The sequence below is a fragment of the Gouania willdenowi genome, chromosome 17 (assembly GCF_900634775.1).
Source record: "Gouania willdenowi chromosome 17, fGouWil2.1, whole genome shotgun sequence".
NCBI classification, from domain to species: Eukaryota; Metazoa; Chordata; class Actinopteri; order Blenniiformes; family Gobiesocidae; genus Gouania; species Gouania willdenowi.
In genome coordinates, this window is record NC_041060.1 from 27,290,084 (window position 1) to 27,313,029 (window position 22,946).

Genomic DNA, 22,946 nt, shown 5'->3' on the forward strand with positions numbered 1-22,946 from the left:
AACAACACTTTCAAATACTCATTTAATTGTATAACTATACTCAAATACAGAATTAACTTCCCTTAGGTAGTACTTTTTTAACACTGAATAGTTTCAAATGTATTTGCATTAACACACCAATAACAATGGAGGTACCATGCAAAAAGCTCTCGATCTCGTAAGAGCCATTTTAGGTTCAGATTCTTGCCCGTTGGTTATTATAAATGTAAAGTTTGGCAAAAAACTATGAAGCATTTACCTGGAACCCCAATAAAATCACCACCATCATCTCCTTTGATGCCTTTAGGTCCAGGGAACCCTTGCATGCCTATGAACCCAAGCCTACCAGGCTCTCCCGGCTGACCTATAAGCAATTTTCCAAAATGATAACAATTTGAATGGCAGTACTACAGTTTTATCCTTAATGAGGGGTTTGCTGTACCCAGTTACATTTCTGATCAATTCTCAGAACAAAAGATATTCAGCATCCTTTGTAAACTGAAAAAGCTTACCAGTTGAACCCGGCTCACCCTTTGGACCAGGTGGACCAATTTTTCCTTTAATGCAGCATTCCTCAATTTCACCTGGTTACATCCAAACACAGCATAATTTGTGATTTCCTGTGACTTCACTTTATAAAGACGTGCAAATTACTAGCAGTTCCTCACCCAGAGGGCCTGGTCTCCCAGGATTTCCTGGTACACCAGGAAGTCCTTGATTCCCTTCAGAACCAGGTGATCCCTTAGGACCTGGTAAACCAGGACCAGGTGGACCTTGTGGCCCAGAAAATCCTTTAGGTCCACTAACACCTGGGTAACCCTTGGGGCCTTGCAGTCCTGCAAACCCAGTACCCTGCACCAACATTACAGGATGTCACAGCAAGAAAATGTTACTTAAACCTGGTTATAGTTGATTCACCAATCAAAATACATCAATACACTCACAGGGGGTCCAGGGTCTCCTACAGGCCCAATAAAGCCATCCTGCCCTGGTTTTCCTTTTCCTCCAGGAGGACCCAAAAGTCCAGGGACTCCTTGGTCACCCTTGGCTCCTTCCAGTTACAAATGACAATTAGAAGGCAAAATTGTAAAGCTTTATAATTCATTTCCAAGTAATTGAGACCTTGAAACACAACTACTCACTCTGAAAATGTCATTTTAAGAACTTACCTTTACCTCCAACTGCAGAAGATTCACCCTTTTCACCCTTGTGTCCTTTCAAACCAGGAATCCCTTGGAAACCCTTTGATTTAAAAAAAAAAAAAATGTCTTTCAGGCATGATTTTGAAAACATTACACATTGTGTGGCATCCAGCTGTCCTTACTTGTGGTCCTGTTGCACCCTCATCTCCTTTTTGTCCAGGGTCCCCGTGAATACCTTGGTCACCAGGTATTCCTGGAGGGCCTGGAAAACCTAATGGTCCTGGGGGCCCTGGGGTCCCCATACCAGAGGTACATTCACATTCGCCAGGACAACCTGTTATGTGTATATAGAATGAAATAGAACACACATTTATTGATCCCCGGGGGGGGTGGGATTCACATTTGCAGCAACACAATATAAGAGCAGAGTAAGAACAAAAATAAATACAATCATAGGATAATAGTGCAAAATGTAGGACATACATAAATAAGAAAAACAACAGCAGAAAGAAAAGAACAATGTGCCAAAGACAACTGAGGAATTGGGTTGGGGACTGGTGTGTGTCAGTGTGGTGACAGTTATTGTGTTATACTGTGGATTTAAATAGTCCGATGGCAATGGGAACAAAGGATTGCCTGAAGCACTCCGTCCTGCATCATGGTGGTATGATGCGATAACTGAACAAGCTGGCCATGGACCACATCTTTTAATAGAAAGGGTGAGAGGAATTGTCCAAAATCGCAAGGATTTTATCCCTCATCATTCTCTCAGTAACTGTCTTCAGGGAGTCCAGGTCTAGTCCAACCACACAGCCAGCAGTTTATTGAGTTTGCACACAGCACACTACAGCATCCTCATTAAAAACTGCATGCTATGTCCCTTTGAAGATGGTCTTGTGTTGCTCGACCAGTCCAGTTTGTTGTTAATGTGTTATAAAGTGTATAATATGGTTGTTTTAAAATATCATGGCAATTCATGACCCATAAACCATTTTGACACACATCTATACAGTTATATCAAAGGTTGCGAAACACATAATCACATAACACCTTTATATCCTTTGAGGCCTTTGTTTCCTGGAGCTCCAAAGTGTCCATCATCTCCAGGATCCCCTGGATACCCTGGCTCACAGTGATAATCTGTAAGATTAACCAGGCAGAATAGTGGCTGAAAAACAAAAGTCTACAAGCAATCACATATTGTAGAAATTTATAGTAAGTAATTTACCTCCACACCCTAATCCAGTCCCAACATAGGAAACCAAAAAGAAGGTTGGTTCCCATTCCAATCAGCATGTTTAAGAAGTCAAGACAAACCAGCCATTACGTAAAACAGTAATAGACATAATGATATTCACAAATAATAGTGTGGATTTTGTACACAACGAGTAGAGATGTACCTGGACGACCTGGGGGTCCTCTCACACCTTTGGGTCCTGGGACTCCTTTAATTCCTTGAGGTCCAGGCAGCGGATTGACTTCATAGCCATTATATATACCGGGTTCTCCTTTAAAGCCTTTTGGACCAGTAGAACCCTGTGTACCTGCCAAGTTCCCTTTTTGAAAGTGTGAGTTGGTGTGATTCATTATATATTGTTGCATTATATAGCTGTCCAAAAAATACTACTGAGAAGATCAAATAATTAAGAACTGGATTTAAAGCATGATATTAGCTCCCTGCCTGAATAACTGTTAGACTGCTGTCTTCACTAAAAAAGTGATCTATATTTGGTTGACTGGAAGGTGTGAATAAGGGCTGGATGCAGACCTGTAAAGCCTGGAGGACCAGCAGGTCCAGGCTTGCCCATAAGCCCAGGGTCCCCTGGGACTCCCTGTGCTCCTGGGTACCCAAGGTCACCTTTGGCACCTGCAAAAACAGTGATGTTTGTCATTCTTATCATCTGTGGTTGTTTACATTCATAACATAAAAAAATGTGAAGTCAATAAGCGGATTCGGCATCTCGCTGCGCGCAAAGCATGCTGGTCCGGGTCAAAGGTCAGGACTACCCAGCTCCCGCCTAGCTCGCATCATAAAACGTAAACATGGCCGAGTCTGACTAAGATACTGAATATTTTGAGCGTTGTAAAGTGAATGTTTTAAAAGAATATTGTAAGAGATGTGGACACGTTGTTACTGGGAAGAGGAAGAAAGAACTGGTGGCCCTCGCTTGGGCATTGTCATTTCAAAAAGCGCCTATAGTTTTGACAAAACAGCAGGAACGAGAGGCTGTCAACCTTGATTATAAATCTCTGCTCGAGATCGATGTTGACAGTTGTCAGATGACAATTCCAGATCCCTTGCAGCTGAGAGAAGGTTGGGAGAACGAGTTCCCGAAACCTGCTGGGCCTAAAAGTCCGTATAAGTAGCCGGTTGTTCCGCTAGACAGGGGCTTTGTTGACACGCTGGGCAGTCGGGAACTCTGACCCGGATATATTGACCCGGGAATCGCGCATGCGTACTGATAATGCTGATTTGGCTTATTTAAAAAGATGCAGTAAAGTTTGGCAAAATCAGAGTTTTGATTGATGAAGCGTTAATGTGTTTATAAATTTAGTTATGGTAAAGACACAGCAATCACAAGAATGACAGAACACATGACAAGCGTGGTTGCGATGTACAGTAGTCTCACCTCTTGCATCACTTCCATTAGAAAAGTACACAGGACCAGGCAGACCTGGCTCCCCTGTGTAACCCTGTTAAATGCATAAAAGCGGACAATTCAAAAAAAGAAATGGCACTGAATCAAGAAAGCATTTTTACCTTTTTTTTTTTTTTTTATATATATCAATAAATGAATAAATAAATACATGAATAAAGAATTACCAATCATTTCCAGTTAAACTAAGAACCATGTTTTGTAAGTTTTCTCTTGGTATTAAAAACTAACCTTTAGTCCCGTTCTTCCAGTTGGACCAGGAAGTCCTTCGAATCCTTGGGTTCCCTGAAAAATGTATGAATGAATGGATGGATGGATGGATACACTTTTTTTTAAATAAAAAATAACAAACCAACCACATAAATAGTTTTACTATAGCTATGAATATTTCACAATTTTTACCATGGAACAGGGAATAAAACTGTGAAGTTATTAAAGCATAACATAACAGGTTTTGAGACTGAGCTACCTGTGGTCCTTTAGGTCCATCCACACCAGGAAGTCCAGGGAAACCCTAGACATGGGAGAGATGTAAGATGTCAGCATATTTCCACATGCTTTGTCAACTTAAATTTAGGTTTCCTACCCTTGGACCAGGCAATCCAACAATTCCTTGCTCGCCTTTGGTAACATCACTAGTAGCCCACCAGTGGTCTCCCCTACCACCCTGAGAAAAGATTTTACTTTAATTATTTATCTCAAAAAAAGATTACGAGGTGAAATAAAACTTACACTTTTGCCCTTTGGACCACATGGTCCAGGAAGTCCTTTGTCTCCCTGAAATATATTAAAGAAAATAATAATAAACATTTTTATCCCTCTATAGAGTCATTTAAAATAAATAATTAAAAAGGAACTTTTTTAATTAAGTCATGTTCATGAGTATATATGGAAGGAGGTGAGGAAAACTTTTTCACCTTGTAACCTTTGGGTGGCAGAAAGTCAGGAGGGAATTCTACAACTTCTGCTGGTCCCTGAGGACCAGGTGGGCCCTGTTCGCCCTGAATCAGAAATTAGAATTATCATCATTTTTTAAAGACTTTATTTTTCCACATATGTACAGTCCTAGCACACTTCACACCTTAATGTTGAATTATTTAGAGATTAAAAGATCTCTTACATTGTCGCCTTTATCACCTGGCAGTGATCTTCCAGCATCACCCTGAAAAATAACCACAACTTTAATCAGTGGTTCCCACAATTTTTCTGTTGCACCCCCCTTTGAAAAATGAAAAATTTTAAGGGTCCTCATTGCAACCAAATTTTGACAAAATGTGTAAAACATTTAACCTTTTCTTAAAAAGTATAAATTCTGACTATATATCTTCAAAACCCATTGCAATAACATAACATGTACAATCATACAGTATAAATAAACTCCTTTGAGTGCAAAAAAAAAAACATTTTGCTGCTTTTCATGCTCAAAATTCTGTTCTTGTGCCCCCCAACCCTCATTATGGGGACTCACCGGTGCACCTTTTGAACCTTTGGCTCCTTTTATGCCCTGAAAGAGATTAAAAGTACTCAAGTAAATTGTGTTAACAGATATTAGAAATAGGCATTTTACAATTAAACATTTACCTCAGGACCTAAGAGTCCTCGAAACCCAATGAGGCCCTTTGACCCAATCTCTCTTGGTTGTCCCTGGTTATGACATCAGTGTGGAAAATGAATTAGTAGGCATATAAAGGACAAACTTGTGAACAAAATAGAGTCAAAGAAGTACCAAGATGATGGATCATTGTCAGTCTAAAAAAGAAAATCTTACAAGCTGACCATATCATCTGTCACTCTCTAGCAGGATGGCTAGAGCACCCAGATTCCTTACTTGTGTAGAAGTAAAATACCTATGTAAAGAAACGACTCAAGCAAAAGTAAAACGTACTGATCCAAATATCTACTCAAGTAAAAGTACAGGCTCTAAAATGTACTCAAAAGTACTTTTAAAAGTAAAAAGTATTTCTGTTGCACAATTCACTGGTTGCAAAGCTATTAAACAGGATAATTTATATGGAATCTGCATTACCAATGTTATTGTTTGAACAAACACTACCTGTCTAGTATCCTAATGTACTTCACTATATAGTCATGTAGGCATTTGTATTGTACACTTAAGGTTAACAAGTCACACTTCTGAACATTAATATTGTTGTGTGCACCCCTGGTTATGACATAAGAGCCATATGTCATAACCAGGGGTGCACACAACAATTTTGATCTGGTTCTCAAGGAGCACCAGAGGTTGTTTCTTGGTGACGCTCATTTTTTTAATGTCTGAGTCATGGGTCAGACATTTTTTCTGATAAAATAAGATCAAATACAAAATTGGTAGTTGAATAAAACCTACAGATAACATCTAACTTCACAAAATGAAAAAGAAAAAAAAACCCCACAAGTTTCACTATAATATTACTGCTGTTAACAGTATTGGTTACCTTTTTTGATAATCTTAACAGTAGTACTCAAATGAGCACTAACACACTTAGATGTGGTGCTCATTTTAATTTTTTCAGCACTCATGAGCAGTGTTTGGCATAACGGCGTTTAAAATAACGGTGTTATGTAACGGCGTTTGTTTTTCAGTAACGGGGTAATCTAACTACTTTTTACACCGTTACAACGCCGTTATCGTTACTGAACGTTAAATGCGGTGCATTACATGCATTGATTGAATAAACTGTGATCTGAAAGCATCCCTGGCTTATTACTCAGCTGTAGTGAGGAGGTGGGTTAAAAACAAGGTGATGATTGGCTAAGGCGGCGTCATGTTTCATGGTAGCCAATCAGAGCCAGTGTTTTTACACTGTGCCAGCACATGCGACACACACACACACACACGCACACACACACTGCAGATTGGATGAAGCAGCAGAGATGGTGAGTGTGGAGCAGTCTGTTGAAAAGTTGTCATTTTTAAGGTGACTTTAAATTAATTGTGGTTAAAGGCAAGAAAGTGCATGTGAAGTGTACATTATATCCAGGAGTGAAGACTTTGTTGACATCCGTTTTATGAAGCACCTCACAACGAAAATCTGAATTATTTGACATATAGCAACTTTTTCTTTTTTTAACAGTAACGCAAATAGTTACTTTCCTTGGTAATTAGTTACTTTTATTATAGAGTAATTCAGTTACTAACGCAGTTACTTTTTGGAATGAGTAGTGAGTAACTAAAACTAATTACATTTTTAAAGTAACGTTCCCAACACTGCTCATGAACGCTTCATGTCCTTCTCTGACATCACCTGGCCACTAGCTTGGTAGCAGTGTGCACCGCTAAAAGATATGTTTCATTAGATTAGATTAATTTACGTATGAAGAGGACACTCGACATGTATTTGTTTCTTTTTACAGCACGCAGGTTGAAGTAATGATTGCACTTCCATGCTGTAAACACCAGTTTTAAATCAACAGACTGCTCCAGGCTTCACATTGTTGCTTCTTGTCCTATCACTGTCAGCACAACCTTGGTAGCAACGCTGATTAGCTTACCATGGAATTTCACTCTACCTTTAGCCAATCATCATTACTTGTATGTCCGTGTAAGAACCTCCCCCTCCCCTTACTTTCAGCGCATTGGTGTTGCGGCACCAAAAAATTAAAAATATAGGCTATATATATAAAGTAACGAGCCTTTTTGGGAAATGTAAGGAGTAGAAAGTTCCGATAATGTTGAAAATGTAACGGAGTAAAAGTCGACAGCAGAGAAATAAATACTTCTAAAAGTACAAAGTACCTGAAAATTCTACTTAAGTAAGTAACAAAGTATTTGTACTTTGTTACTTGCCACCTCTGCTCCCTAGATCCCCCTGGTAACATGGAGACAATAAAAGTGCAACCGGAGTTGAAAGAATTGACTAAATAGTAAGCAATGTTGGCCTTTGTTATTTATATTCTGTCTATCATTCTAAGCTTTTTTTGTGGAAGAGAACTTACTGGAAGTCCTGGAAGGACCCCATACACCGGCTCTCCTTTAGCTCCTTTCGGTCCAGGTGATCCCTAACAAAAGGTCCAAGTAAAGATTGCATAAAGATCTGTATCACAAACAACAGTGTAACATTACACCGATGGCAAAAATGTGAGAGTGAAGAGTTGATCAAGGTGAGGCCGGGCCTATATTTGCTCTTTTAACAAACAGGAAACCTCCCATTTGTTGCAATGAAACAAATAATTATGTGAAAGAGACAACTGTAACATGTTGAAGCCATTTGGATGGATTGTAGACAGCCTGGGAATGGAAATGATGATGCTGATTGTGGGCGGATTTCTACAGCTCTACAGTTTAACAGGCTTTTGTGTGTGTTAAACAATTTGAGAAAACTGCCATGAATTATTTTTTTTCATTTTTATATTTAAAACTCCTATTAGTTACAACTTCCCAAGCTAAAATGAACAATTCTATCAAAACTGAACCTAGCTTCTACTAACCTGTGGTCCCTGAAGGCCATCCAAGCCAGGAAGGCCAGGCAGTCCTGGGCGTCCTCGTGTCCCATTACAACCATCTGCTCCTGCTATACCAGGTTCACCACCAGCACCGGGGTGACCCTAGAAAAGTCGATGGTACAGTTGAATATCTCATAAAGTTATGAATTCATCTTTAGCATCAGTTCTCAATTGATACATTCAGCAATGATATCCAGTGTATGATGCGCAGGAATATTTGTCCACTAGAGGGCAGAGACATCATGTGCTTGAAACCAATTTTGATTTAGTTTGAGTCAAAATTTAGTCATCAGGACTACTTCATATTATCTATCTATTGTCTAGTTTTAGTCAACTTCTGATTGGATTTTGTCCCATGTGACAAAATAATAGTTTAGTTTTTCTTCGTCAACAAACATTTCAATCCATTTTTATTTGGTTTTTGCTCCTTTTTTATTATTTAGTCATAAACTAGTTATTGTCACTTAAGAAAATGTAGTCGACAAAATCTATAACAAAACATTTTTTTAATAAAATGAACAGTGTGAGCTTTACGTCATAGTCCATATTCCATGAGGACAGAACAGGTATTTTAGTACATGTGTACATGATGTATTCAGTACATTATATATTAAATCCATCAGAGGGTGTTTCGTCTCCTTCTGTTAATCAGGTGATATGTTGATGAATTGACAGAAAGTGCAACACTTACTGGGGTGCCATCATTTCCAGGAAAACCAGGAACACCACAAGTGCCCTAAAATAAAAAAAATACCAAAAAGATTCAAAAAAGCTCAGAGAAGTCTGTTGCCTTAAGACATTTTCCCTGCCATTACATTAAATTGACAATAGTTAAGTTTTTCTAAATTCACCTTGGCAGCTCATTATTTTGTCTAAGCTTTAATGCTAATAAAAAATAACAGTGATTTGTTATATTTTGACTTCGCTGGGGTCAACATTTCTTCATGGTCTTTTTGTAGACACAACATGAACACAAGTTTGAGCACTAACAAGGTCTCCTTTGGGGCCCTGGGGCCCAGATGAGCCAGCTGCCCCCCTGCTGCCTTTATCTCCAGGAAATCCTTCCCATCCAACAGGTCCCGTTGACCCCTGAGGCCCTTGAAGGCCAATGTCTCCTGGAATCCCCTGCAATGAAAAACGGAAAATACTTCGTAGGAAAAACTGTCAGTCGATAGGCAAGTCAAAATAATGCAAGTAGGCTATCTAGGGTTGGGGTCAATTACATTTTTCAGTTACAATTCCATTTTCAATTATCCATGGTCATTTAGAATTCAGTTAGGATTACAGTGACCAGCATTTTTTCCAATTACAATTAAATTACTATATTGTTTTATTCTGAAAAAGTCATTTACAATTACATTCTCAATTACTAAAGTTCAATTACAATTAATCACAATTACTAAGCCTAAAATAGATAACCTAAAAAAGTTAACCTTCCTCTTGTGTTAGCTTTCTGTTAGCATCTCTTATGATAACAGGCCCTAAATCAGCTGTAAAACACACTATAAACAAATGTCATCTAATTTCTATCCTGTCTATGGCTACATTGTTAGGCTTCCTAATCAATGAAAATATAGATTTTAATATTTTTGGTGTGGACATCGGAGCCTTTTTTGTGTCAGTATACGCCTCGGTTTTAGTTTTTTTAAATGGTAAAATGTGGGAAAGCTTGATATCAAACATATTTCAATAACTGTTAACTACATATGTGTAAAACTGTAACATGGTTCCCCAGGTTTGCGTTAAATCATATTTGACAATTTTTATAGAATTTTAATGGCAAATACAAATACAAAGTCAATTATTTAAACTCAATTACAATTCAATTACGATTACGGCAGCAACAGACCTTTTAAATAACAATTACAATTATAATTACACCATAATTGTAACATGATTACAATTATACTTGACCCCAACTCTGATAAATAGGCTGCATTCGAATAGTCCCTCCTATCTCCTTTCCTATCCACTGTTCTATAATCCATGTAAGTGTTTAAGTGGTGGCCATGATAAAAGAGCGTTCAAATTTTCTTTAAGCTGAGGAAAAAAGACGCGGCCGTCGGATTATTACGTCACCTAGTTGAAGTGCGTCTGATTGTCAAAACAAACGTGATGACAATCAGACTCATTTCCATGTGTATTTAATTTGTAAATATTGTTTGTACATTGAATATATTTCTGTAGAAAAACAAAAAAAAAAACCTGATCACCTTTTTTTTAACTCCTCTCCTAACACCTTTCCTTAATCCACGGGGTTATGGAAAGGTGTTAGGAGAGAATATATATATTATATATAAATCAGCCCCCAATTCAGATTTAAGTTTAATTCGGAATTACACTCGTGTTAGGAATTAAGAGGATTTCATTTTTGTTCTGAATCAAAGGGGAATTAAAGCTCGAATGTAAACGTTGCCAATGTCAGTCTAATGAACGCAACAACACCTCAAATAAGTGATGGTTGGTCTTGTCTCTCTTAATATACTACAGTATATGCAGAGCTTTTACATTGCAGCAGGAAATTTGATTTAGTTTCTTTCGGCTGTCAAAAGAAAAATAATTTGGAAATATTTCCGTAAAAAAAAGTTGTTTTCTTTGTTGCTGACAATAACTTAATAACAAGTTATTAGATTCACAAAAGGTATGCATTGTACACTCGAGTCCTGACATGCACACCCTAAGAATTAAACCCATGGGTTCTCTTCAGAACAACTGAAATTGATCTGATCAGAAATGAACTAATCAACTGGTCAATTTCAGGAAACTGTCTGAAATAATACGTTAATTTAGGCAGATTTGAGTCTGTTTCTCCGTGGGTTTCCTTCGTGTAATCAGGTTTTCCTCCTAATGTCCAAAAAATTTATGTGACCATAAGTGTGAATTTGGTGTCTGGTCTCTTTGCTATAAAATCTATTATAAAGTCAATTATAATTGTAATCGTGTAATTTTTATTTAATTACAATTATGGCAAAATTATAATTGTAATTGTTATTTTTTTTTAAAAAAGTTGCTGTTGTAATCATAATTAAATTGTAATTGAGTTTAGATAATTGACTTTGTCATTGTAATTGCCATGAAAACTCTACAGAAATGGTCAATTAAAATGTAATGTTACACTGGGGAACAAGTACAGAACATGTAGTTAATTATTAGAATATGTTTCGTATGAAGTTTTCTCACATTTTACAATTAAAAAAATATTTAAATCCAGAGGTATACTGACACAAAAAAGCCTCAGATGTCCACACCAAAAATATTAAAACTTATATTTTGGTTGATTAGGAAGCCTAATGAGGAAACTCATAGATAGAGTAGAAATTAGATGTTAGATATTTGTTTTTAGTGTATTTTACAGCTGACTGAGGAGCCATTATCATAAGAGATTCTAACAGAAAGCTAACACAGGAGAAGGTTATTTTTTTTAGGTTATTTATTTTAGGCTCAGTAATTGTGATTGAACTTTAGTATTTGAGAATGTAACTGCAATTGACTTTCTCAAAATAAAAAAAAAAAATAGGACTTTAATTGTAATTGGAAAAAATGCTGGTCACTGTAATCGTAATTGAATTGTAATTGAAAACGTAATTGTAACTGAAACATCTAATTGACCCCAGATTATCCTGGCGTGTACTCTGGGTTGTGTTTGATGTGAGTTATATTAAAAGTTACAGTAGATCTTTCACCGCTGTAGTCGATGTAAGAATGTACAGAAGAAAAGAAAAACAAAACGTATTTAACAAGAAATGTTTCGTAATCAGGTCTTGGAATATTTTCGTCTAATTTGGCACATTTACATTGATTTCTGAAGAATCATGGAACCTTTTTCAGGGACTGTGAATTTGAACACTTTTGGTATATTAAGCAGCAGAAGTGCTACTTTAACAGGTACATGTGCTGATATCTGGTGAATAAGTAAAAAGCAGGCATACCCGAGCACCTTTAGCAGGGAGACAGCGACATACAGAGCAGTTTCTACCTTGACATGGACTCTCCATTCCTCCCTGAAACATAAAAACATAAAACAAAGGGCAGGAGGGCAGGAGGCTGTGAGCTCTGCAACATTATCTCCAGTTTGGTCTCTGAAAGTTTCTGTTTGAGTTGGTTTTCTAACCCTGAAGTAATAACAGTTATGGGAATGAGTGCTGAGAACTGTGACATTACCATCCGATAATAAACAATGATTAACACACGTCAGCAACAAGAGCTCCGACCTTGACCGTGTACTCTGTCTGAACACCAAGAATCTGAGTCTACACCTGCTGATCTTAAATGTTCTCATCTCTGTGTGTGTGTGTGTGTGTGTGTGTGTGTGTGTGTGTGTGTGTGTGTGTGAGTGTGTGTGTGTGTGTGTGTGTGTGTGTGTGTGTGTGTGTGTGTGTGTGTGTGTTTTGGGAGTCCTCAGACCTCATTTGGCAATGTTTTTAACATTACTCAAGGCCTGATAAATACTTGGTGTTTATACAGGTGCATCTGAGTTCTCACAGTCAGCTTTGCACATTGGAACTATTGAGAGACTATCGTATACATATATATATATATATATATATATATATACATATATGGTAACACAGGGAAACGTGGCAGTATGTATAGGATGTTTGTTTTTTCTTTAATAAAGGTTTAACTGCATTTCTAATGTAACTCATGGCTGAGATGTTAATGTTTACCAGCAAAAATTACTGGGAAAATATTATGGCTAATATTGACAATATGAAGAGAATTACTTTTGCATTGAACCAGAAGATGGGTACATTTTATGTTAATTGCTAAAAATGGATTGTGTATGCAACCTTGGAAAGTAATCGCTGAGCCATTTATGTACAAACTGACTGGTATCCCCTTTTATTTATTTATTCCTTTCCGTTTCAATTTTTGTCATGTTTATATATATATATATATATATATATATATATATATATATATATATATATATATCTGGTTTTATCAATCACAGAACGGTGGATGGAGACATTTGTTTTCATTGTAAATTTTCAGAAAAAAATCCCACTCGTCATCCTATATGTTAGTGTCAAACTCAGTTTAGTTTTGGGGTTACTCACACCTCAATTCAGACACGATATGTGTCCACAAGAAAGTTTTCCCCGACTGATATTGAAATATTCTGTGACTTATTTGATATGTTAAATCTTTTATTATTGTTTTTAACTTTTACAGTTTTTATGCTAATTTTAATGTTTTATATTTTATAAATTATTTCCTTCTCTGCTTTGTTTTTTCTCTCTCTGTCTATCTTTTTTGTGATTGTTTTAAATATTTAAATTAATGTGTGCATCAGCTTCTTTTATTATTTTACTTTTTACTTTTGTCAATCACTTTTGCACTCCAATTGAATTTACAAGAAATTTGCTATATAAATAAAGTTTGATTGACTGATGGATTGATTATTGTTAAAGGGGACATATCATGCTAAATCCACTTTTTTAGCCCTTAAATGCGTTTTGATGTATATTTAGAGTGTTTAGAAGTACAGAAAAGTTCAAATTAGTCTCTTCAGGTGCTCCGTTGATATCTTTATATTCTGTTTTGGTCATATTTTTCAATCTGTTTTGATTTTTCGATTCTCTATTACGTTTTTTTGAACAATGATGTCAATAACCCTAACCCAAAGACGTCCCTGTCATTGTTTTGTTAGCATTAGCAGTTGCACCGTCTTCAGACTTCATATGTTAGTGCTGTGTGCTCGTTTTAGATCCTTGATGATATGGCCTACGTGAATTAATTTAAGTTTAAAGTTTTCATTAGTCATTTCATTTTTCCGTTTTTGTCTCCGAAAAGACTGTATTAAAATGCATTTCGTGACGTTAGCTTGGTGCTAGCATTAGCTCGGTGCTTGTGTTAGCTCACTTGTTAGGGTTCTGCAGGTTCATCATCTTCATTTTCATCTCGCTCCGCCGGGTCCGACTCTGGCTCGAACATGTAAGGCTGGATGGACAAGTCTTCCGTTGTTGACATTTTGTAAATAACCTCTGAATAAAAAGTTTATGCGCCGCTACATAGCCGTATCTCTTCTATCAAACTACAAAAATGGCCGAACAGGGTGGAGTTGAACCGAGTGTCACCTCTGCAACCTGAAGAGGGGGCGGGGTATGGAGTGTCTCATTTGCATTTAAAGAGACCGCACCAAAACGAGTTGCTCTCAGAAGCACATTAGAAAATGGGTAGAAAAGGGGCCTGTGGAGCTATAATAATGAGGAATTCAGACCCAAGCATTGCAGTTGCACCACAACTGTATAATTTCTATATAAAAAGGAATGATTTAAAGGCATCATATGTCTCCTTTAAATGGCATTAAATGTAAAAAATATCATTTCAATAGCAATATCAATTGTGTGCCCTTATTACTCTACAAAATCCTTTGTGTGTTTTAGGTCAATAAACTAGCAAATACTTCAACAAATATGTTCCTGGGTTCATAATATGTATAAATGCACACTTTCAGAAGAGAATTCAGAGGCACATAAACATGTACACAACATGTTAATCAAACAAGTTGGTACTAAATAAGTCAAGGTTGGGAAAAACTGGATTACTGTAACAATATTGTCACACCTGCCCAAAAACCACCCTGGTAACACTTTAGTTTCGGGAACACCTAATACCATTAATTTATTGCTTAGTAACATATTGGCATCATTAGGTACTTATTAATGCCTTATTATACACTTAATGGCAAACAGGGTGAGGGTTAGGATTAGGAATAATGTTAACCCTAATTCTAATCCTAACCCAAGCATGTTGAGATCGTAATTCTTCCTTATTTACTACTAATAAGTAATCATTCTGAGGTTATTGAGGGAAAACTCTTAGTTAATGGCTTACTGGTTGTATAATAAGGCCATGCAGAATAAGTACTTAATAATGACTAAATAAGAGTCAATATGTTGCTAATTTGCATGTTAATAAGCAACTAATTATTGGTTAATCGAATCTTCTAATCGAGGAAGATGCTTTTATTGTCCTTAATAAAACCAGGAAAATAGACTACATCACTCTGTTTAATGTGATCTGCATTAGGTTGTCGTCATTGTTGTTTTGTGTGCATAAAGACCCATTCTGCAGTGTGCAGTACAAATACTGCGCTTTTTCATTTCAGGAGAAATTTGTCATTAAATATTATTTTGACTGAACTTTAGTCATAACATTGCAATATATATTAACATTAAATCTATGCCCTTTATTAATGCAGGTATTCAAACAATGGAGACATAATCACAGCATGTAATGTTTCAAGATATGATGTAGAAATGTTGATAACACTTTACTTGAAGTTTTATATATAAGGCTGACATTACGCTCTCATTACAGTATCTGTCATTGGCATGAGTAAGGTGTCACGAATGCTGTCATTAAGTGTTGTTTGTTAGGACACCTTTGGTGGGGTTAGGGGTTAGGAGTTAGGGTAACAACGACACCTATTAACAGCCTTTATGACACCTTATTCATGCTAATCACATAATGACAGCGCGTTATGTCAACCATACAACTTCAAGTAAAGTGTTACTGAAATGTTAACATTAAAATGTACACTTAGGTTTAAAAAAAAAATGCAGCATGTTGGTAACATTTAGGTAATGTTAAATCTCTTAGGACAGTGGTTCCCAATCTTTTTTGTCCCATGTACCCCCTTTGCATTTTCGTCAAATCATGTGTACCCCCTCTTCATATCATAAGTACCGTCTCCATAATTTCATATGCTTTTTTACATGTGGAACAGTGGGCTCTCATGAACCCCTAAATGTGTCTCAAACATTGGTTTCCTAAGTCTTCATCTACAAATTCAAAACACTGTGCGCAAAGTGTAAATGAATACATCATGCAACTTATATGTGATTTCTTCAATAATAAATAAATACAGTATCCTTTGTAAAATGTAGCTAATTATTGTCTCCTATTGCCAGAAGTGTGATAAAATGGCCTCTAAAGCATGAATTAATTCTGTTTAAATAAATTACAAGAAAATATAGTAAATTATTGAGCAATATTGCTATAAAAAATTGAAAAAAAAAAAAAAAAAGCCTAAAAGAGAAATAGCAACATTTTCCAACAGTTTTTTTTTAAATCATTTGTTAAATTGGTCCAAGTACCCCCTGCAATGTGCTCATGTACTGTACCTCTAGGGTACACGTACCCCAGTTTGGGAACCACTGTCTTAGGAGAAGCAGTTTGACCAAAAATGAAGCTAATACGAATGACATAATACTTTGAACAAACACTTCTGTTATGAATTTAAATTACTGTCTACTATTGTTAAAAAATAAATAAAAAATAAAATAAATGAATAAATAATAATAATCTACCTATAAAAGCAAGGAATGTCTGTGCGCATGTGTGTGTGTGTAGCAAATATCTCCCCGACGCGGTATGAGTTCGACCTGAAACTTAGTCAACGGGTTCAAAATACCCCAAGTGTGTGCATCTGTTATTTTGGAGTAATTTGGTGAAGCAAAACGGTCAAAACGTTAATTTTATAGTTACGGATCCCTAGGTAAGAGCGCGGTATTGAGCGCGCCACTTCCGGTTCCGGGTTCATGACGTCACCGTGTCGCAGTCAATATTAAAAACGTTTTTGTACCGCTAAAAGTCATTTAAGTTAATATTTCATGGTTATTTAATATTATTCCCGTTTGACCGTTCACTATTTAGACCGGACGGACGGACCTCACCCGGAAGTGATTGACGGCAATGGCTGCTGTGTTGAAAGCTGCACATTTCTCTGCAGCGCGTGTGTGAAAGAGAACCAACGGAGGAGATTAGAGTCCCAGGTACAGAGTCTCACACACACTCACACACACGCACACACACACACGATCAGGTGCGCTTCACTATTGATCACTGTCTACGTGACATGCGTGCAGGTATGTGAGTGTTGAGTGTATAACAGACCACCATTTAGTCCGGTTACAGTCTTTGTCACGACATCTGTCCGTTGGGTGGTAGTGACATGTTACATAGACGGTGCTACATAGAATGGACCCCCCCCCCCCACACACACACACACACACACACACACAACAAACAACAAACACGACAACAAAAATATTAAAATGAGTCAAAATACACAAAACTAAATTTTTACACAAAAAAGACACAAAAGACAACAGAAATGCAAAAAACTACACAAAAAAAAAAGATACAAAATGACTCCAGAATCACACTAGAAATGCAACAAAAAACAATAATTATACAAAAAATTCACAAATGACGTAAAACAAAAAAACTAAACAATATTTATACAGGAAGTACACAAAACGATCACAGAAATGCATAAAAATATACAAAAAGGCTCCAAAAACACACAAAATGACATTTATTACAGAAAAATACACTAAACGACAACAAAAATATGAAGCTGACTCAAAATACACTAAACTAAATATTTATACAAAAAAGACAACAGAAATGCACAAAACTACACTAAAAAAGACACAAAAATACACAAAATGACTCCAGAATCACACTACAATGGCAACAAAAAACTATAATTATACAAAAAATGCACAAAAATACGTTGTTTATTATTGTATTATAGTTACTGGATTGTCATTATGTTTTGTTATTGCTAATATTATCATTATTATTGTTTAATTGTACTACTACTGTATTACTGTATGTTATTGCTATAATTATCACTATATTCTCATATTCTTTTTTATGATTTTATATTTTCGTTAATGGTATTCTCATTGTATTATTAGTATTGCTATATTATCGTTATATTACTTTATCACTATTTAATATTGTTTATTAATAATAGTTTTTTTTTATCATATTATAGTTACTAGATTCTTATTTTGAACTTCTTTAGAAATTACGTTTCAAAACGTTTATTTTGATTTTGAAATCAACATAAATTGGACCAACGAGACATGAGAGGGAGGAAAGTCTGAGCAGCATGCACACTGATACTACGTACTATTACGACTAAGAAATAACCCACTGATAAACTAACCGCTAACATGGTGTGGTGGTGGGAATCCAGCTGCAAAAGAACTCACTCAGTGAGTTCCTGTATGCCAGTCCCAAGCCTAGGATAAATGGAGAGGGGCACCTTTAGTGTAAAACCCACCACTTTTCTGTGTCTCTTATTTATGGTCGTGTGTTGGACGTACATGACGTGTTTACCTGTAATTCATTTTGTGTTTTTCCTTGCCGAGGTAGGGTCTAAAGTCAGGGGATGCTCTGGTACATTTATTATTTATTTACCTAAGTCCAGCAAACATTGGTGCAACCTTTATCTATATGTCATGCGCATGTCCCATACAAATAAACCAGGAAAATTACACGCTATTTTACTTTGCACCCACAAATAAACCCATTTATAACACTACAGAGTACAGAGTATGTTCACCTCTTTGTACATTCAACCTTCAAACACATACTAATTTGACCATAATTGACAACTCTACTTAAGCTCCTCTCACTATATGAATACATACTTCCGACGGGCATTGTACTAGTCATAATAATAATAATAATAATAATAATAATGATGATATCCAAGTGCAAAGGTAACTTTTTTGGGAGTTTGCATGTCCTTATGATCATATGTTGGTTTACTTCCTGTTAATTCTCATACAAATGTGTCTGCAGGGTTAAATGTGTGTAGATAACTTTCTCTATAGTGTTTGTGTTAGCCTTATGATAGACTGCAACTAGAATACCACTAATCTTTTGTATTAACATGTCACAATAAGTAGTTCTTGGCTTTTAGTTAAATGTATGTTTGTCACATGACTGTATTTTACAGTAGGTGGAGCAAAATATTAGAAAAACAACTTCATAAATAAATGGCAAAGTCTTACTGCACTCAGCTGCTGCACAAAGATGACCAGAAAAGGGATCCACCTGTCAACGCAACAATGATATTAAATCAACAGTTGTATTCAATCATAGCAATAACTTAGCTCCTGTGTTTCTATAGGAGGGTGGAATAAAATCAATAAACACAGAGCAATGCAAAGCAACTCCTGATGTAAATGGATTGTGTGAAAATCTCCAGAGGGATTGCTGTAAATCCATAATAATGTATTGGTCTTAGTAGAACACCGTATAGTGCAGTAATCATCTCTGCAATGGTTAAAGGAATTTATAGGTCAGTTTATTTGGTGCGCAAGCATGCAGATGTGTTGTATGCCTGAATAAACACAGACGGGTTGTGGTAAATACAACTATACAAAGAAGGAATGTAAATTCTCGCACAAAATGTGACAAATAGCTACATTGTAACTAAATGTTTATCTTCCTTTCAATGAAGCATGATGACAGAGTAAGGTGATTTCTTTTTTATTGGAAGTGGAATACATGAACATTGCATTTATAATATTCATATTACACTTACATGTTATTAGATGCATTTGAATATATTGCATTGTGTTTACTCACCCTAGAGAGCACAGAGTCGCCTTTGTAACGGAGGCCTTCATCGTTCATTTTACGCAGAAGTAAAACAATGAGCGTTTGCCTCAGTGCTGCCACCTGTGGTTGAAAAAAGAAAGCAAAAAGACACCTTTTAGCATTACCCTATGCTAGCCTCACGTCAAGAGAAACAAAAGCATCCTCTGGGAATTAATTTACGTTATAGTTTTTAACAAGTATATTTACAATATATATATATATATATACAAATACTCACCCCAGAATCAGCAGATCAGAGGTGTTTTCATCAGCAAATCTCGGACAGGAATTTAAAGTAACCTTCTTCCTCCTCCTTTCATGTCGTGCATTAAAACTTGTCTCTCTTTTAGAGCTCAGACATTGAGATGTTGAGTAGTAAATTGTTTAGGCTTACCACTATCACATCACTGCCCGCCTCTCTCCTCAAGGTCAAATTAAACATTCTCTCTGAGTTGTTTCTGTTTTCAACTTACGGGAAAGAAAAAACCTCAGATTTTTACTAGAGTTGTGACCTGACATCAACCCAAAGCACAGCATTGAGACGAGTAGGATGTGAAGATAAGTGGGTAAGAAGAGTGGTTAGAAGGAGAATTATCCATTTAATAACTTTTTTTTATTCCTGGTGTAAATGCTGCAGGGAGAGCCATGGAAAAGCTGGGATATGTGGTCTGTCTGCTGCTGCTGACTGGGATACTGGTGAATGTGGAGACAAAAGTAAGAGGTCTCATTGTTTTCTTAACCCTCGGAGCATCTTTGTGACCAAAAGTGACATTTTGATTGTTTTTTTCTGTTCAGCTCTCAATATACCGATCATTTTTAAGGCAAGTCGTGTGAAATTTTGCCACTTTTGTTTTTAAATTTGATTTATTTATTTATTTATTTTGCTTAATTCCAAAGTCCTGTGTATTGGAAGTGTATAGAAAATGAGCTATGCATCATTCTAACACTTACAAACCTTGTGACCAAATTTGCCCAATTGACTCCTATTGTAACCACATGTTTTGCATACACTGTAGTCATGACACATCATAATGTTTTTTCAATTCATACCCAATAGATCAAAGCCTCTACCTTCAAAATGAATGTCAAATAAGTTTTAGATGCAATGACCCCCTACCAACCAGAGACCATTGCATAAAGTTTTAGGAAAATTTCAATGAAGGCCTGGATTTTTTATCTTGTAAAATATGCAAGTGTAATTTTTTTTCTTTAAAACTTTATATCCATGTGCCAAAAATAATCATGCCTTGAATTCATTTCTGCTATCAAGTAATGACACGGTTGAGCCTGTAATATTTTCATCAAAAATGTTTCACTTTGGCACTAATTTTTGGAAATACTGCATTATGTTATTATGTTGTTCCTGCTGAAAAATAAAAATAGAGGTTCTCATGATAAAAAGTCCATACAAACAAAAAAGGGTTTTGAAAATTATAATCTAATCTATTGATAGGTCTGAAGTAGTATAAATTATCTGATGCAGTGAAAGTAAAAAAAAGAAAAGTAAAAATAATAATAATAATGTAGTACATTTCTTTTGCCCTTTTATGAGACAGACTGTTTGTGTACAGGAAGTGTACAAGTGTATGTAAATGAAGTGCACAAGGGTGAAGGAATGTAACCAAAGGAAAAAAAAAAAAAAAAAATCACCCATTTCATTACTGTTTGTACATTCACTGGATAATGTAAGTATTTTTCATTCACGTTTAAAGGTACACTTTTTTGTGGTCTAATTCATAATAATGCATGTTTACATTCTATTCCTTGATGTAAAAATCAAAGAGAAAAAGCTTGTTACGCTATCTATCAAACACTGTTTATGTATATGTATCAAAATATCTCTGCATGCACTGTATCTTAGCTGCTTTTACAGTGAAAGCAATCACATATATTACCATGCTCAATGCATGTTATGCCTAATTATTAATCCCAGCACAAGGAATTAAATTTGTTAGGGTTAAAAAGCCACTGTCGTAAATGAGGCGGTAATGAGGTAAATGACCCAGTGTTCCCCATTTACCACATCGCCCCACCATTCTAATATAGATAGAAATGATTGCATATGAAATACTGTAATTATGAAATAACAGGGTTTTACCTAAAGTGGAAATTATATTTACCCTCCAGCCAAATCATGGTGCAGATTATGTTCTTTTTTTTTCTTTTTTAGGTGTAGGTGTATAGGATTACCCCTTGGCATATAGTTACGTCAGGTATATTTGAAATATATGTTAGTTTGAGCATTATTATTATTTGTGCAAAAAATCTGTTAAAAAACACAATTTAATACATGCTATACTAATATGTTTCCTCTCTGCAGCAACTCTAAAAACTTTCATAATAAAAGTTGCTGTATTGGACACAGGAACAAGTTATGCTTCATTTGCTTGGATAATTCTTTACTTGCTTACCCTGAAGATAATAATCTTGGCTCTGTTACGAACAAAGTATTATTGATGATTGAGAAGCTGGGGCTCATTGGAAGCTACAACGTTTAATTCGTTGTATTTGATAATGATAGAAGGCTACTGCATATAGATTTTTTTTTAAATAAATGTTAAGAATGAAAAAGGCGAGTGCGAAAACTGACAAATCCATGGATTGTTTTTTCTCTTTAAAAATGATACTTTTATGTATATTTCCTCAGTGTGTGTGCTCAAGGAAATCTAAATGTAACTGTGATGGAGTGAAAGGCAGCAGGGTAAGTTGACATTTGTTTGTTTGTATATAATATTGAGGAATAGCATCTTGGAAAAACAATGTGTTTTGCTAAAGAAATGTAAAAAATTCTAAACTTTACTGTATATTTTTACTGAAGTCCAAATTTGTGCACTAGGAGACCCTCATTTTGTGCCACATAAAACTGTCCCAGGGTTCTATAGTTGAAGCAAAGATGTACAGTGCCCGTCGGACATACGTATTCATATAGTGGGAGCTTACGTAGAGTTGTCAATTATGGCCGCATGAGTTTGTGTTTGAAGGTTGGATGTACAAAGAGGTGTACATACTCTGTACTCTGTCGTGTTATAAAGGGGTTTATTTCTGGGTGCAAAGTAAAATAGCGTGTGCGATTTCCCTGGTTTAATTATATGGGACATGCGCATGATAAATGTGTTTTTGTTTGGTGTATTTTTCTGTAATGTATGTTTTTTGGAGTCATTATGTGTATCTTTCTGTTGTCTCTTTGTGCATTGTTTTTTTGTTGCCTTTATAGTGTGATTCTGAAGTCGTTTTGTGTATTTTTTATATCTTTTTTAGTGTAGTTTTGTGCATTTCTGTTTTCATTTTGTGCATTTTTTGTAGAAATATT

At 35.9% G+C, this 22,946-nt stretch overlaps 2 protein-coding genes across 4 annotated transcripts in view; one reads left to right on the forward strand and one right to left on the reverse strand.

Annotated features, from left to right (window-relative positions):
• LOC114478901 (collagen alpha-4(IV) chain-like) overlaps positions 1–20,103 on the reverse strand; it is a 32,720-nt gene extending 12,617 nt beyond the window's left edge. The window contains exons 1-27 of one of the 3 annotated variants that reach the window (XM_028472248.1): positions 19,875–20,103; positions 19,625–19,717; positions 19,045–19,087; positions 12,151–12,222; positions 9,212–9,346; positions 8,913–8,957; positions 8,207–8,323; positions 7,715–7,777; positions 5,360–5,422; positions 5,247–5,282; positions 4,899–4,940; positions 4,696–4,779; positions 4,511–4,555; positions 4,365–4,445; positions 4,248–4,292; positions 4,010–4,063; positions 3,752–3,815; positions 2,890–2,988; positions 2,522–2,677; positions 2,350–2,358; positions 2,172–2,261; positions 1,304–1,455; positions 1,155–1,221; positions 924–1,030; positions 648–831; positions 492–563; positions 239–343 (exon numbers count right to left, since the gene is read on the reverse strand). In XM_028472248.1, coding sequence (XP_028328049.1) covers positions 239–343; positions 492–563; positions 648–831; positions 924–1,030; positions 1,155–1,221; positions 1,304–1,455; positions 2,172–2,261; positions 2,350–2,358; positions 2,522–2,677; positions 2,890–2,988; positions 3,752–3,815; positions 4,010–4,063; positions 4,248–4,292; positions 4,365–4,445; positions 4,511–4,555; positions 4,696–4,779; positions 4,899–4,940; positions 5,247–5,282; positions 5,360–5,422; positions 7,715–7,777; positions 8,207–8,323; positions 8,913–8,957; positions 9,212–9,346; positions 12,151–12,222; positions 19,045–19,087; positions 19,625–19,665 — 2,071 coding nt within the window. In that variant the 5' untranslated portion in view covers positions 19,666–19,717; positions 19,875–20,103. Of the gene's footprint in view, positions 1–238; positions 344–491; positions 564–647; positions 832–923; positions 1,031–1,148; positions 1,222–1,303; positions 1,456–2,171; positions 2,262–2,349; positions 2,359–2,521; positions 2,678–2,889; positions 2,989–3,751; positions 3,816–4,009; positions 4,064–4,247; positions 4,293–4,364; positions 4,446–4,510; positions 4,556–4,695; positions 4,780–4,898; positions 4,941–5,246; positions 5,283–5,359; positions 5,423–7,714; positions 7,778–8,206; positions 8,324–8,912; positions 8,958–9,211; positions 9,347–12,150; positions 12,223–14,086; positions 14,146–19,044; positions 19,088–19,624; positions 19,718–19,874 lie in introns of those variants that run through there. The other 2 variants (XM_028472247.1, XM_028472249.1) reach the window with 2 other exon arrangements.
• The window catches only part of LOC114478903 (collagen alpha-5(IV) chain-like), a 39,138-nt gene continuing 33,166 nt past the window's right edge, over positions 16,975–22,946 (forward strand). Inside the window, exons 1-3 of the mRNA XM_028472250.1 lie at positions 16,975–17,004; positions 20,274–20,350; positions 22,284–22,337. Of these exons, the coding sequence (XP_028328051.1) occupies positions 20,282–20,350; positions 22,284–22,337 (123 nt within the window). The 5' untranslated portion in view covers positions 16,975–17,004; positions 20,274–20,281. The remainder of the gene's footprint in view (positions 17,005–20,273; positions 20,351–22,283; positions 22,338–22,946) is intronic.